Below are 14,775 nucleotides of genomic sequence, written 5' to 3' on the forward strand. Positions count from 1 at the left end.
AACTATTTTGCTGTAGGTGTCTTATTTCCATTTGAAAGTTCAAACTGTAAATGAACCTTACACTGGTCATGGGGACTGTTTCCTACTCCAGTGAAGCACAGTATGGGTGATAGGATGGCCCAAGTTTGCTCTGTTACACCAAGTGTGTCTTGTCAAAAAGCACATATCAAACATTGGTTTTAAGTTATGCTAGTTCTAAGCTTCTCAAATTCAACTCAGCTCCCACTGTGCAATTCAAATCCTGACTCCACCCCAGATACAAGAGGCTATAGAAAATAATGTTTCAAGGAATAAGCCTGAAAAAGGGGAAAAGATAACTAATAGAAGCGTATATAAGGTATATAAGGCTTCCTTAGGCCAGTACAACTCCATTCGATTCAGCAGGAATCACCAAAAATAACCAAAGCCTAAAGAGCAGCATTAACCCCTGCTTACCTTTCTAAGTTGCTATAGTGCACCACCGTATGGCATGAGTGTACCATCTTGGCATTGCTTTCCCTAGTGGGATTCTGTTTCATTGCACTTATACACGCCTGCCTCCCCGCTAATGAACCAACCAAAAGTCTGCAAACCAAGTAAGTAGCTCTCACCTTCCCCATTATAATGCCTGTTCATTTGCTTAAAAAAATAAAAATAAAAAAAATATTGGAGCTGGAAAGAAAATCTCAAAGCCTGAGGCCAAACTTACTTCGGTATAAGTAGATTGCTCAGGGGGTGTGAAAAATCCACACCCCGTAGCAACACACTGACCTAACACCCAGTGTAGATAGCACTATGACATGGGAGAGTTTCTCCAATTGACATAGTTAATCCACCTTTGTGAGTGGCGGTAGCTATGCCAATGGGAGCTCTCCCATCAGCATAGTACTGTCTTCACTAAGGCCAGCTCTATACTATCACTCACTTTGATATAATTTATGCTCCTGGGTGAATTCTGTGCTGATGTGCAATGCAGAATTTGTGCAGAATTAATGTTCTTTGTAGAATTTTATTTTACCCCTGCAAAATAGGCGCTGCAGAGCTGCTGGACCTGGCAGAGTTCGGCTTACCAGGTCACAGTGTGCCTGCATGGGAGGCATGGGCAGGCTGCAGTTGCTGGCATGGCCTGAATGAAGGAAGCATTGTGTGGGCCACAGCCTTGCAGCAAGCAGAGCTCCGAGTCCAGCAGGGATGCAGACTGCACACACGGGCTACCGAGCCTGATCCTCATCTGCCCAGGGATGGGAGCAGACCCAGCTGCGCCATCTCTCCCAAACGGTGAGAAAGGGAAGGCCGCACCGCATTCCGCAGAGGGACAGTAACGAAGCTGCACAGAAAGGAGCCTGTGGCTGGGCTCTGGGGAGGAGCGAGGGTGCGGGCATCTGGGCCTGGGGGCACCCCGCAGCTGGTCTCTGGGGGGAAGAGGTGCAAGTGTCTGGGCCAGCAACCCCCAAATACCCCCTCCCAGTGTACACACCCCTCCAGCATGCTCCAAATACCCTCCCCTACTGTACGCCCCCCTTCCAACTGCCCCTCGCCCTGCCATTGTCCTCTATTTAGGAACTTGAAATATGGTACCCCTACGCGGGCAAGGCGAAAAAGTGAGAATCAACTAAGAGATGTGTCCAGCTGGCATGTGTGACACACCGAGTCAGGCACTCAACAAAAGCATAGAGGTTTCTTTAATTCTCTACTCATGGGGAAATCTTTTGTTGTTGACTGTATTGTTACAGACATACTTGCTGACAGATATTTTGAAATAAATCATCAAAATAACTGAAACTGGAGGGATTATATTGTGTTATTCTGACAAATAAAACATGGAGACTTTTAAAATATAGGGTGCAGAATTTTTAATTTTTTGGCATAGAATTCTGCCAGGAGTAAAACGTTCATTGCTCAGGGGTGCAAATAAGCCACCCTCCTGAGCAATGTAAGTTACACCCACCTAAGCAGAGCTTCTCCCGCTGACATAGCTACCACCTCTCATGGAGGTGGATTTAATATGCCAACGGGAGAACTCTCTCCCATCGGCATAGAGCATCTCCACCAGACGCACTGTAGCGGAGCAGCTGCATCAGTGCAGGTGCACAGATAAATAACTTATTGTAAATAACTTATTGTAATATAGTTCACAAAAAATGCCAGCCACTGACACATCTACAGAAGGAAGGGAAGACACTTCAGATTTTATGAATTTATGTATCTCCTGTAAGAGCCAAGTGCCTGGTGTTCAGTTATGGAACACAAAGACAGGAAATAGTTTTGGGGACGGGGAAAAAAATGTATCCGGCTATCCCCCTACAAATAACTGCTCCCAAACAGCTCAAACTTTTGTCCATTTCGGAATTTTGTTTCCTAGACAGATACTGAAATTATGGAAGAAATTAAAAAAAAGACAGAAATGCCCTTCTCAGTTGCATTCCTACCCATTCCACATATTTTAATCACACACAATTTTACCATAAGACACAAAAGTCCCAGTAGCAACTGAGGCATCCCCATGCTTGGTACTGAACAATCACATAAAGACGCAGTGTTTGCCGCAAAGAGCTTACAACTAGACTGGACAAAATTGGATTTTATTTTTTAAGAATTTGGACAAATACCCATTTTTAAGCATGTTTTCAACTTTTTACAGGTGTGGAAAATGAACGGGGGGGGAGGGGGTCAGACACTAATGATTTAACGGCAGGGGACATAACTACTTGCGGACTGCCAAAGCTTTATAACTGTTAAAACACAAGCTGTCAACATCACGTCAAAATATTCGGAGCAGGCGGCTACTAAATCAAACTAAAAAGTGCTGAAGCAGCATCTTCCTTAGCTGCAAATGTTGATGCTCAAATAAATTGGTTAGTCTCTAAGGTGCCACAAGTCCTCCTTTTCTTTTTGCGAATACAGACTAACACGGCTGTTAGTCTGAATCCAGGGAAATATATATTTCCCCCCCCCCCACGGTTTACGGTGAAACGGACCTTTAGAGCCATTTTTCGATCAAATCTCATCCTCCCAAGCCTCTTTAGAGCCTAAATACCTGGGGGGGGGGGGGTCAGACAGGGCCACGGCACCCGAACAGGACAGCTCCGACGGTTTATGGACCGCCTAGTCCTCGTGAGCATCTGTCATCTGCCCTTCCTACTCCAGCCCGGTCTGGGCCAAAGCTCCCAGCGGCCGGGGTCTTTTCTCCTCTTTTGCCGCCTGTGCGCCAGTGACAAGCTCGGGGGAGAGCTACGCCTCCTCCCTGGCTTAGCAGAGGGCGCCGGGCTTCCTGCCCCTTTAGTCTCTCTCCTTCAGCCACCCGCATGGCGAGCACGGTCCCCTCCACGTGTCGTCCCCCTCCCGCCCGGCCAGCCGGCCCCACCACGCGCCCGCAAGAGCGCCACCCGCCGCGGCGGCGGCAGCGCCCGGGACCCAGGTCCACTTCCCGGATTCCCCCTTCGACCGCACCCCGCCTCCCGCGGCAGCAGGACCCAGGCACCCATCGCCGCCTCCGCACAAAGGGAGCCCCGCGCGGGAGGGGAGGGAAGCGAGGCAGCAGGGAAAGCCCCGCTCCCCGGCGGAGCGCCTATGGGAGGAGCCCGGCGGCAGCGGGCCGGCGCGGTTCCGCTGCCCGCGCCCATGCGGCAGAAGAGGAGGCCGCCCCTTACCTCCGCGCGATCCTGTAGAGGAGCAGCCCGGCGGCGGCGCAGACGGTGACCCCCAGCCCCCCGGCCAGGCCGGCGACCGGGCAGCCAGCCAGCAGCGCGCTGGCTGCCTCCATTGCCGGAGAGCGGCCCGCGGAAGGCTCGGTAACGGCCCGCGGAACGGCGGCCGGCCCGCCCCGAACGCGGAGTAGCCGCGCGGAGAACGCGCCCGGGCCCCTCCACGCGCTCCCTCGCCAGCCAATCCTCCGCCTGTGACCTTCGCCGCCGCGCTTTGTAAGCGCCGCCGGCCGCCCCTCTCCCCCGCCGCGCGCCCGCCGATCCGCCAATCAGCGGCGGGCAGAGGGGGCGGGCGGGGATCTCGGAGGCTTGGCGGAGGGGGAAGCGTGCAAGTGACTCATGCCTCGGCGGAGGCCCCCGGCTGCTGCGTCTGCAGCGGCTGGCCGGCGGAGGTGGGCGTAGGAGTGGAGGATGCAGCGTGAAAGGCCAATGTCGTGCCAGGAGGGGCTGTGAATCAGGGAAGGCGGCGTGTGTGTGATTCAGGCGCGCAGCGGCCGGCCTGGCAGGGAGGAAGAAGAGGGCAGTGGTCAGACAGCCGCACGGATTGGTCGTTGCACGCACCAGGAGGGCAGCTGGGGAGAGACGGGTTGTGAAACGCTAAGATCGTGCGGAGCCAGGGAGGCGGCGGAGAAGGTCGTGTTAGAGGGACGGGCAGGGTGCCAATCCCTCTCCAAGTCCGAGCAGGTTCCCTACCTGGGGTGCAGATGCTAGGGGAGTGAGAGTCAGAAAATGTTGAAGATCCAGGCTGTGGTTTGTACGAACTGATTCTGTGCACTGCCCTCAGCTTGGACTGGGAAGAGTGACCCTGTTCCCTTTCCTTATGGGAAATGTTTCATCTTATCTGCTACCCTGGGGCTTGTAAACAATGGAAAGACCCAGCGGTGCAACCCCCTCCGGTTTTCAGACTGGCAAGGTAAATCTCGGTTTTTCAGTAAGTTTCTGGTCTTTGAGAGAAAAATGACATGAAAGTATGCTAGTTTTGCTTGATAAATGCAGGTTAGTTACCGGTCTCCTCTACAGCAGCCCAGCACTGGCTTTCTGAGCCTATGGCTAGAGTCAGTAATTTGATGGAAGAGTAACTGGGGCAGGGCCCTCTCTCTCCTGCCTCTGTTCAAGTCCACGTACACCTCAGAGACCTTTTGCCTGGACGAACACTGGGTGCAGGTTGTTTACAATATTAGTTTCCACCGCCCATATACTCTACACAGCACCACTCCAACAGTCCTGGAGAACCCTCCGCTCCTGGGGCAAACAGAAAAGAGCACTCTTCCTTTCTGCTTCCCTGCACTTCCTTCCTGTGCCTTTTGTACCATCTGTCTAATTAGCCTCACAGTTCTCAGCCCATCAGTTAGGCACAGCTCTTCTTAATGAGGTCTGCTCTCAAGTATTGAATTAGAACTGCTGTGCCCAGCAGTCTGTCACACACCTCCTTACCCCCTCCCCCCCCTCGCCCACCATCCCTTACCAGAGGTGCCTCCATGCAGGAGTCTCTCTCTCTCCCTAGGGTAATCATCTGGGTCACCCTGCTGGAGTCTGCTCATTTTCCACCCACAGAAATCACACTTTGTGGGAGGAGGATACCCCCACAGCTCAGGCTTAGCCCACAAGTCTTCACAGCATGGGCACCTGGGGGAATGGCTCACAAGATTCTCTCCCTTTGTATCTGGCAACGGATCAAGGTTACTCTCTTTATCCCACTGCTCACTCGGGGCCTCCGGTTCTCCAAATCCTCAAAACCATGCCTGGGTTTCTTCTCCTTGGGGCTGTGGGGCAGGGGATTTCATAGGTCCATCAGGCTCTACTAAGGAGTTCAGGCTATTTCCCCTGTACCTCCTTCCTTAATTCCTATCCCCGCACCCTCAGTTTCCTGAAGGACTCTCCTTTCCTTCTGACTTACGCTTTGTTGTCTAGAGGCTTCTACTGCTTTTCTTTCGGGCTCATTCTCTTCTCTCCCCTCTGGCTTCCTTTTCCCCACCCTGGGATTCCTTATACCGCCTTGTTTCCCTGTTGGGAAGGGGTTCCAGTCAGTGCCCAATACAACCAGATAGGACAGCCCATCCACTACCCCAACCTGTTTCCAACAAAACCTCCCACTGACCTCAAGGGGCACCCAGGCCATAGGGCAGCATTTCTTATCCCCATGGACTCACTATGTTCCTAGTTGCTCCTAGAATCATCCAGTAAGATCCCTCCAGACCAGAGAGCAAGCTGAGGCTGTATCCACAAGTCCCCTCCAGAGAGTTTCCTTCCCACCATAACTGAAGCGTGGACAGTTTGTCCATTGCTTTTCTCTAGTTTTGGCCCAGCTACAAAACTCAGCAAAACCACAGTCCATGTACAGGCAATCCCTGTGTGTGTCCCTGTCACCTGTCTCTCTGTCCCCTTCCTGCTGAGGGTCTCTGGTCTGCCTCCCATGCTCCAGATCCCTATACGGTAATCCTCCCTTTGTGGGAAAGTCCACCTCTGTGCATTCCTCAGTTAATATTATGGCCGCATCCATCAGACCCCGTAGATGCTTCCTGGCCCACACTTGGTTATTCTCAGGAAGGCAATGAAGGAACTGTTCTAGCACCAGAGCTCCCTTATTCCCCCCCCCCCCCCAGTTTGGGTCTCAGTCTCAGTCAGCAGATGGCCTAGTCCATCTGCCTTTGGGTGAATGCCCAGGGCCATAAACCCCCAGCCCTCCTTGCAGATCAGAACTTTCAGTGGAACTTCAGTGGGCAGCCCCACCCGCTCCAGAATGGCTCCCCTCACTGCCTTGTAATTCATGGCTTAAGCCTCATTCAGAGCCATATAGGCCGCTTGGGCTTTCCCCACAGATAGGGAGCCAGCCTCAGGGCCCAGGTTCCCCTATCCCAACCTGCATCCATACCTACCCTCTCAAAAGTACCCAGAATGCATCAGGATCCTCAGCAGGGCCTATCTTATGTAGGCCCTAGGCCCTGTGTCTGGTTTACCATCCCCCATCACAGGACTCACCACTTTCTGTAGGAGCTGCTGTGACATGTTGGCAAGCTTTTCTGCTGTGAGGCCTGCCTCTCCATGCGATAGGCTTGTTGGAAACTTTGCAGGGTCTTCTCTGTTTCACCAGCCATTGCAGGGTCTCCTCCATCATCCAGGCCACCAAACCTTCACGCTGGCTATGATCCCAGACAAGCCCCCATGTGTGGCAACCCCCCCCAGCCCCCGCTCAAGTTCACAGACAGTTCAGAGGCCTTTTCAGGTAAAACACCCAGTGCTGTTTATTTGCAATATTAGTCTGCACCACCCCCATATCTTCCCTCCAACAGTCCTATGGAGCCCTCAGCTCCCAAGGCAAGCAGGGAAGACCAGTCTCTCCCATCCCACTTTCTTCCTGTGCCTTTTGTATCATCTGCCTAACAGCCTGATTAGCCTCTCAGTCCTCCTCAGCCCAGCAGTTAGGCACAGCTCCTCTTAATGAGGTCTGCTCTGTTAGAGCCACAATGACCAAAGTGCTGGCTCAGCTGCTATTTCCCAGCACCCCTCTGGCCCCCTGCTTTTGACCCTGTTGAATCATTCTTTGTCCCCTGCTTGACTTGAACCTTGGATTTAGTGCTTCCTCCCCTCAGGCTGGGGGAGGGGCCTTCTGATACAGGCAGGCTGGTTCCCTTCCCCCTACCCCTCCCCCCTGAATTTAATAGATGATGTTGCCCAGTACACAGCTGTGAAATGGAAGTGGCACCTGGGCTGCAGCTTCTGGCTGGCTGGAAGTGGGACAGCTCTTTGGCTATAAAGAGGGTCAGTTCAATAGAGAGGTGCAGCCTAGGATCAACAAGAGGGGCTGCTTTTAAGAAACCAGCACTAGTTTTACATTTCTCAACTTCTGGACACCTGTATTTGGCCTAATTTTCCAGAGGTGCTAAGTACCCACAGTTCCCACTGACATCAAAGAAAATTCCAGGTGTGAGAACTTCTGAAAACCAAAGACCAAGCTGTTTCAAAACCTGGGCCCCCAGAATCAATGGACAAATCAGAAAATTTGGCTGAGACACCTGTATTCTAATCCTAGCTCTGACACACTCCCTCCTTCTGGCATTGGTCAAGTTGCTTATAATTTCTGCCTCCTTTACTTCCAACTGTACAAGAGATATCTACCCACTTCATAATTACGAAGCAAGGCTGCTTCCACATGAGTACTTACTAAAAATGAAACAGGACCACAAAGACAGGTGGGGATGAGGCAGAACATGAAAGAAAAGGGGAATAGAGAATGGAATGAATATACACAAACTCTTCAAAGTTGGAGGAAATCAGCTACTTTTCAGGAGGAGGAAAAAGAAGTGACAGATCAAGACTGCACCACTTTCTCTAGGCACGACCATAATATATAACCAGTCATGCAAACAGCCTTGTGAGGAGCCAGGACACGACACCTGATCCATCCTCTCACCATCAATTCCATCAGAGCTACCCCAAAAATTAGACTTACAGAAACTGGTATCCTGAACCACTGTACGGCTTGTTTTAACCATTCTCCTACAATGGGTGAAATCCTGGCCTCACTGTTGTCAATGCGAGTTTTGCCACTGACTTAAATGGGGCCAGGATATTACCCAGTATTTGCAACATGGTGTTAGGAAGCAAGAACCTGGAAGTGAAACACAAGTGACATTGACTAGTATATTTTCATTACCTAAACAGAATGAATTTTTAAAAAGACCACATCAATTGTGAAAAAACACAAACATCTCATCATAAAAAGGACTCCCCTGCCTTTTTAGAGTATTTTAACATGAATGTCCCTTGAACTATTTCCAGTCCTTTCCTCCGATAATGGAGTTAGGCCTAGACTTACTGAAGCAGACTTCAGTGAGAGATTACTCACAAAGCATGACATTAAATGTATATAAATCTTTACAGGATTAGGGCCTTAGACTTTTGAACTTTTTGGATTTTAGTGTAAGGGGAGGGAATAATTTAAACTTGAATTCATCTTCCAACAACTGTCAATATGATACTTTCAATCACCATCAAATAATTTGCCACGGTCATTAGTAAAAACAAAACCCAAAACACCTTATTGAACAGGCTTAGGTATTTTAAAAAACCCTGTTTGTAATCTCAAGTTTTGAGCCTCAAGCAAACTACTAGTTTCCCTTTTTCTAAAAGGGAAGCACCAGCAGCTCAGACACTTGACCAATGCTGTAAAAGGGAGCCAATGTACATGAAAAACAGGAATAATGTAAGAAAGCAGATCTCAGATTCAAGTTTTGAAGGAATAAGCAGCAAAAATCTTTTGGTTTTCAAAACTGACAGTTTAGATTCCCACAAAGGTTTGAGAAGAGAGACAAGAAGCAAAACTATTTTAAGAGTCCTTTCACAATTTCTAGTTTATTCAACTTTCAATTTTTTTAATTTTAAATTCAAATTAAATGTTACATTCTCTCCTTTCCAATGAACCACTGTAGGATTTAATAAATTCTTATATAGTTACATTGGGCCTCATCTATAGGGTACATATGCTTCACTTCCTCCTACCTCTGCAGTTGTCCTCAAGGGGGGCTAAACTGTTAGCATCCAGATTGGCATTCTAGTACAGAGACAGAGTGGGTCAGTAAGTACATTTCTAACCATCATGGTTATTCTCATTAGCCTTTTATAAGCAGACAGGATTCTAGAGCCCTAGCCTCACTCCTGGGCTTTTTCCTAACTATTTGTAACACACTCCGAAGTCTGGGTTTGCTTCTTGGTGAAGTTAGAGAAGTAAACACTGGTACATGCCCAAGAATTCAACACCTGCTGAAGTCACGAGGAGCTCAGTTGTTCAGTTCCACTGTAGAAAAGGCAGAAGATGATCTTTCTTGCACTGTAGCATTTGTCTCAGCTGTCAAAGCAAATTACACTAATGGGTACAAGAACACAGTGGCCAGTCAAAAAGGCAAAACCAATTGTAACCCTTTAAGTCCCCCCAAAATAATCCAGAAACACCCAGTAATTATACCTGGACAGTGATATCTAGGCCGCTGGGTGCTACAACAATATACATGACTGCTTAAGTTTAAGCACATTTCAAGAGCCCCATGAAAGGATTTGAGTTATGCAGGGTGTGTAATTTAAAATTGAGAGGCAGGAGCTAAGTCACTGACTAGTGGTGAAAGATGACCAAAGTGTGGGGGGGAGAGGAGCCATTCAATCTGGTCTCTTTGGAGCACACAAGAGATTACTGAACCTACATGAAGTGGGGGGGAGAACAGTCCAATAGGTTGTACTGGAGTAGGAGATCTGGATCTCTCCATTTTTAACTTCATACATGGTTTCCTTAAAGTCTCATTACATAACTTTATATGGTTTTTACTTAGCCCAGTGAGGTAGCAAGGGTTATCAGGAGGTAAAATGTGCATGATTCCATTCCAATCCCCAAGTTTCTATTTCCCGGGGCAAATCAGATTAATAATAATTATTGATATCACCAATTAAAACTGTTTAGCTCCTAGATATTGCACCAGAAAGTGGAGCTCTAGAGTTGGCTTCATACCTTGAAGAATTTGTACTGATTCCCCCATGCCATTCAGAAAAGAAGTCACCCACTGGAGATGAGGAAAGTAATAGATTAGAGAAGACTTAAATGATGCAAACATTAAATGAGGTGCCCCTCCCAAGTATGATTTAAGTTTATCTCAGGGGAGCTATTTTGCTTAACCTTTACAGGAATGTCTTCCAACATAGTGGCTTATCCAGGAAATTCCGGCATGAACATTTTATACTGGTCGAGTTGCGAGTTACAAAGCTGCCTCACTGTGCTCAGTACCCCATTCTGAAAGATCACAGGAATGATGAATATTACACCCATGAATCAGCCATGAAGCACACTGAAAGGTCTCAGGCCTCAATACTTCTGGGAAACGATAGTGTGACACACCAGTGGTAGGTCTCAGTTTCAGACGCCAAACCAGTTCCTCTCCCACTTCAATACAGTTTTAATGACTATCAATCCAAGAGACATCTCAATAGCACAGGTACATATATGCCACATATACCTGTGCTTAAAGAAAAGGACAAACAAAACATACATAAATTAAATGCATGATTTAATTTAGTAGCAGTTTAATTCTGAATCATCTCTCCTTAAGTTAAAAAGTTTAATTAACTATTAACGTTAATGAGTTGAACCCTTCCAGAAAGCATGAATCCAAAAGGAAAAAAGTGTCCAGCAGGTGATCAGAGACTCATAGCTATTCTCCATCTTCATCACCTGTATCAGTCTCTTAAATGGCTATTTGCTCAAGTCAGTTTTTATTTTCCAAAGGATGTTCCCTGGCTCTGCTACTTAGTGCGGTCTTCCAACAGGTACACAATTAGCTCATAGGTGGACAACACAATGGCTGTGTTTGGTATCTGCCTGATGAGCTGCGCAAAGAGTCCTCTATAGAAAGCCAGGTAGCCTTCCTCACGTGCTACCAGACGAGCCGTCTGAAAGAAAGTCTTGTATTTTGTGCCTTCCTCTCGCAGTCTTGTCCGTATGACCTCTGGGGGGGAACAAACAGAGCACTAGGTTAGTGTCTCCAGTCAAATCCCCCAGCGCAGAAACACATACAGGTTTCGGAAAGAGCCTGCATAGCTTAGGGCAACCAGAACCTTACCCTGGACAAGTGAGATGCCTGTTGGATAATCCGCTCACCTACAAACCCTGGAGTCCTGCAGGCACTGCTCGTCAGGCAAGGCAGGAAGTTAAAATTGGCTTTCCACTTCCATGTAAACACCAAACTGCACAAAAAATGGATGGCTTGCTCATGACAGCTGTTACTCAGCTGACTACCTCCTCTGTTTCTGCTCACATTCCCCACACTGTGCTTTGGGAAGGGGGTACACAGTTAAGTAGGTCCTGTGCTCTCCTCAAGCTGGTGTATGGTGTGAGCTGTGGCTTGGTGGCATTTACTTACGATGAAACAGAGGGAAGCCACTTCTGATCTGGTACAGCTACGGTGTTGTTCAAGGCCATAGCTGTGATCGACAGATGCATTTGGGCTGGATTCCAATTGATTGAACAAGAGAGGCGGCTTGCAGTACAGTGCTTTCTGTGAGGGGCCCACCGCTCTCAAACTAGCTTCCTCCTCTGCTCCAAAATAGCCAGGCTCCATTGAACTTCAGAACATCTTGCAAGATGCATCAATTTGTGTGGGCTGCTGTGGCGGGCAGCTTTGGAAAGGAATCAGATTTGTTGGGGGGATCTGCATGGGGTGTGGGCTGTTTAGCTTTATGGCAGCGGCATCTACTGCCTTAGATAGGAGCCACTTGTAATTTGTATAAATCAAAACATTTATACAAGAATCAGGCTCTCTTTGGACAAGTCACCCTAGATTTTTTTTCTTACCTGACTCATTTGCACATAAATTTATATACTGTTCAGGTATGATGGAAGTCAAAAACAGTCTCTGTACAGTTGCAATAAAAACTGGCCTCATCTAATCTGTCTGGAGAGCTATGGCAGAGAAAGGCTTCTTATAGATTCAGAGCATTGATGGCACTATGAAATCTCTATGGAGCTGCATTCATTAAACAAGGTACCGAGGACAATTTAAAAAAGGAAGAGGAAGGCCTGGAATAGAATTAGTTTCTGACTAAAACTAAATTAGTCAATGGTTTGGTGAATTGGATTTCATGGTCTTTTCTCCCCCATGGCTCTCTTCCATTTGTGATGTGATCTGTTGCCTAAAAGTTAGTGCCAAGAATTAGGTAAAAGCCCAGATTGGCATTTTCATGGTAGCATCTAAGGGTATCAGACTAAGAATTCAAGCCATGTTAACAGCCAGTATCTAGGGCTCTGATTTTAAAAGGAAGGAAAGAATTTGGCAGAGAGAGATGTGCAGGGAATCAGAATAATTTTTCCATAAAGCACAGCATACAGCGGAGTAAAGAAATACTGCCGGATAAGGAAAAGAGAATCATTGGCATTTTAGGACCAGCCTCATTGCCCTGTTTCCATCTCTCCCTTTAGCAGCCTTCTCCATGCTACCCCTTCTGTATGGAACTCCCATCAATTTTCATTGTCTGAGGGGATGGTGATGGCTAGGCCAAATCCCTGCTAAACCCCTCTACTGAGCTGCCTACAAGAGGTGGGATGCGGCATCTATTTAACCACAATGACAAGCATAATCCAAATGCTGCAACCTTGTCATTCCCCAGCCCCCTTCTCCCTTGATACATCTCTTCAGGACAGAAACAATAGTCTATTTGTTCTGTAAAGCACTTACCTCCAGTCATTTATGCGGCACTCAAAGTGAGCTAATAAAAATGAAACAAACACACTCATGCTCCAAAGACCTGTGAGGAGCTGGATGAGGCTAATAGTGAAGAACAAGAGAAGGGAGGGAGAAGAGTTCGTTTTCTGTAGCAAACCTCCTTCAGGAAGTCCCAGCAATCAGCTGTTTAGCTAGCAAGGAGTAAGGGGAACAATGCTGAAGATCTGGGTACATAGTCACTGCAGTAACATGGCATCTGCAGACATCCAGATTAATAAGAATATTACAGCACTGTCAGCCATAGAATAATACAGAATAAAGGCAACAGCTGTTCTACTGTACTGGTAAATGGAGAGTTTTAACATACCATGCGGATAAGCAATACAGGAGGCACAGCCCTTAGAAACAGCAGCAGCAAACATCAGTCCAAAAAAGTTTGTGGAGTTCCTCTTGGTCCCATTAGTAGGGGAAGGGGGCAGCTGGACATCCTTCAGGTGCTTCTTTAAACTTTCATAAATAGCAAAGCAGATAATGGTCTCCGAAATCCCAGCATAGGAGGCCGTCAAGCCTCTGTAAAAACCACGGACCCCTTCTGTCTGGTAAACGTATCTAGCACACTGCCAAGCATTCATCGGCTTTGAACCCCTGACTCTAAAGGGAGCAAATTAAAACAGGGTTAGAACAAGGCAAAACTCAAGAGGTTCAAAAATCTGCACAGACATTACAAATGAAAAGTGACCCAGGAGAAACAAGAACAGCTCTCTGCTAAGTGTAGCTGCAGGAATTTTCTAGGAATGCTGTGCAGAGACTTTTAATGTTCCTTTCATTGCTTTTGGCATTGTAGTCACATTTCAAATGCCAGTAGCAGGACTGTAATGCTAATTGTGCACATTTGCCTTTTCCAGTCAGCTAATACATGCCTGTGCTAATCTTTTCAGCGCCAGTCCTGGCTCCTCTGTCATAGTTTAGTGCTTTAATAACAGTACTATGGAGGGAGCATTGCTTTTTATTGAACTAGCAATTTCCTTCTTGTTTGGTTGGGGCGGGGCCAGAGACAAAGGTCTGTCTGTGGAATGATTCTTCAGGTAACAAGCAGCATTTAGGTTCAAAGGTGCCACCTAGTGAACTACTGGAGTTAGGCTTTTTAAATAATTTATAAACTGCGTAAACCAACATATTTTCAAGTACTTCTTGGTGAGTAATCTCAGAATCTTAAGGATCTTTCTGATCTACCACCAAACATATTCCTGGGAAAAAAAATTGCCATTTTAAAGAGTCATATTATTAATGTAACCTTAACTATAGCAGAGCTCTCACTGTGCTAGAATCCCTCATGGCTTTCACATCCACCAGTGGATGTGAATCATTCAGCTCCAAGCTGTTACTATCAATTTTTACGTAAGACTATCCTCTGTCTCTAGAACATGTGGTTGAGAGTAATAGAGTCTTGAAGGGGGAGCCAAAGGACTTTAAACCCCTGAAGGGGACCCTTTTATTGCCATTATAGTGTTCTATGAAATTAAACAACCTCAATGATAGGATTTTTAAAAAAAACTTCACATTGTTCAGAGCGTAGCTAATGGGCAGTTACGGAGGGGCTTGTATTATTGAACTAGCCAAAGAGAATATAGAACCCACTTCTGTACGATTTAGGGCCAATATTAATGCTTTTTTTTGTCGTAGAGGGGACACACATTGGATCCTCAGTCCTGACCTTTACCTCGTTGAACCCACCCTGAGCATTTCTCTTTGGTGCTTGGATAGTTTGGTAATGGGGGTCATACAAGTGCCGCACAATCTTTCATGTACTTAGGTTCGACACCACTGTGTGTGACGTGGGAAAAATGGGGAACTGAGGCAGAGAAAAAGACTAAGTGACTTGTCCAAGGCCA

General features: G+C 47.4%; 2 protein-coding genes across 2 annotated transcripts in view; both read right to left on the minus strand.

Annotated features, from left to right (window-relative positions):
* Window positions 1-3,761, minus strand: part of TMEM201 (transmembrane protein 201) — a 50,778-nt gene extending 47,017 nt beyond the window's left edge. Inside the window, exon 1 of the mRNA XM_077837440.1 lies at window positions 3,630-3,761. Within this exon, the coding sequence (XP_077693566.1) occupies window positions 3,630-3,742 (113 nt within the window). The 5' untranslated portion in view covers window positions 3,743-3,761. The remainder of the gene's footprint in view (window positions 1-3,629) is intronic.
* A 6,954-nt stretch (window positions 3,762-10,715) lies between these two features.
* Window positions 10,716-14,775, minus strand: part of SLC25A33 (solute carrier family 25 member 33) — a 34,484-nt gene continuing 30,424 nt past the window's right edge. Inside the window, exons 6-7 of the mRNA XM_077837349.1 lie at window positions 13,251-13,534; window positions 10,716-11,170 (exon numbers count right to left, since the gene is read on the minus strand). Of these exons, the coding sequence (XP_077693475.1) occupies window positions 10,968-11,170; window positions 13,251-13,534 (487 nt within the window). The 3' untranslated portion in view covers window positions 10,716-10,967. The remainder of the gene's footprint in view (window positions 11,171-13,250; window positions 13,535-14,775) is intronic.

Source organism: Eretmochelys imbricata, chromosome 18 (assembly GCF_965152235.1).
Source record: "Eretmochelys imbricata isolate rEreImb1 chromosome 18, rEreImb1.hap1, whole genome shotgun sequence".
Classification (NCBI taxonomy): Eukaryota; Metazoa; Chordata; order Testudines; family Cheloniidae; genus Eretmochelys; species Eretmochelys imbricata.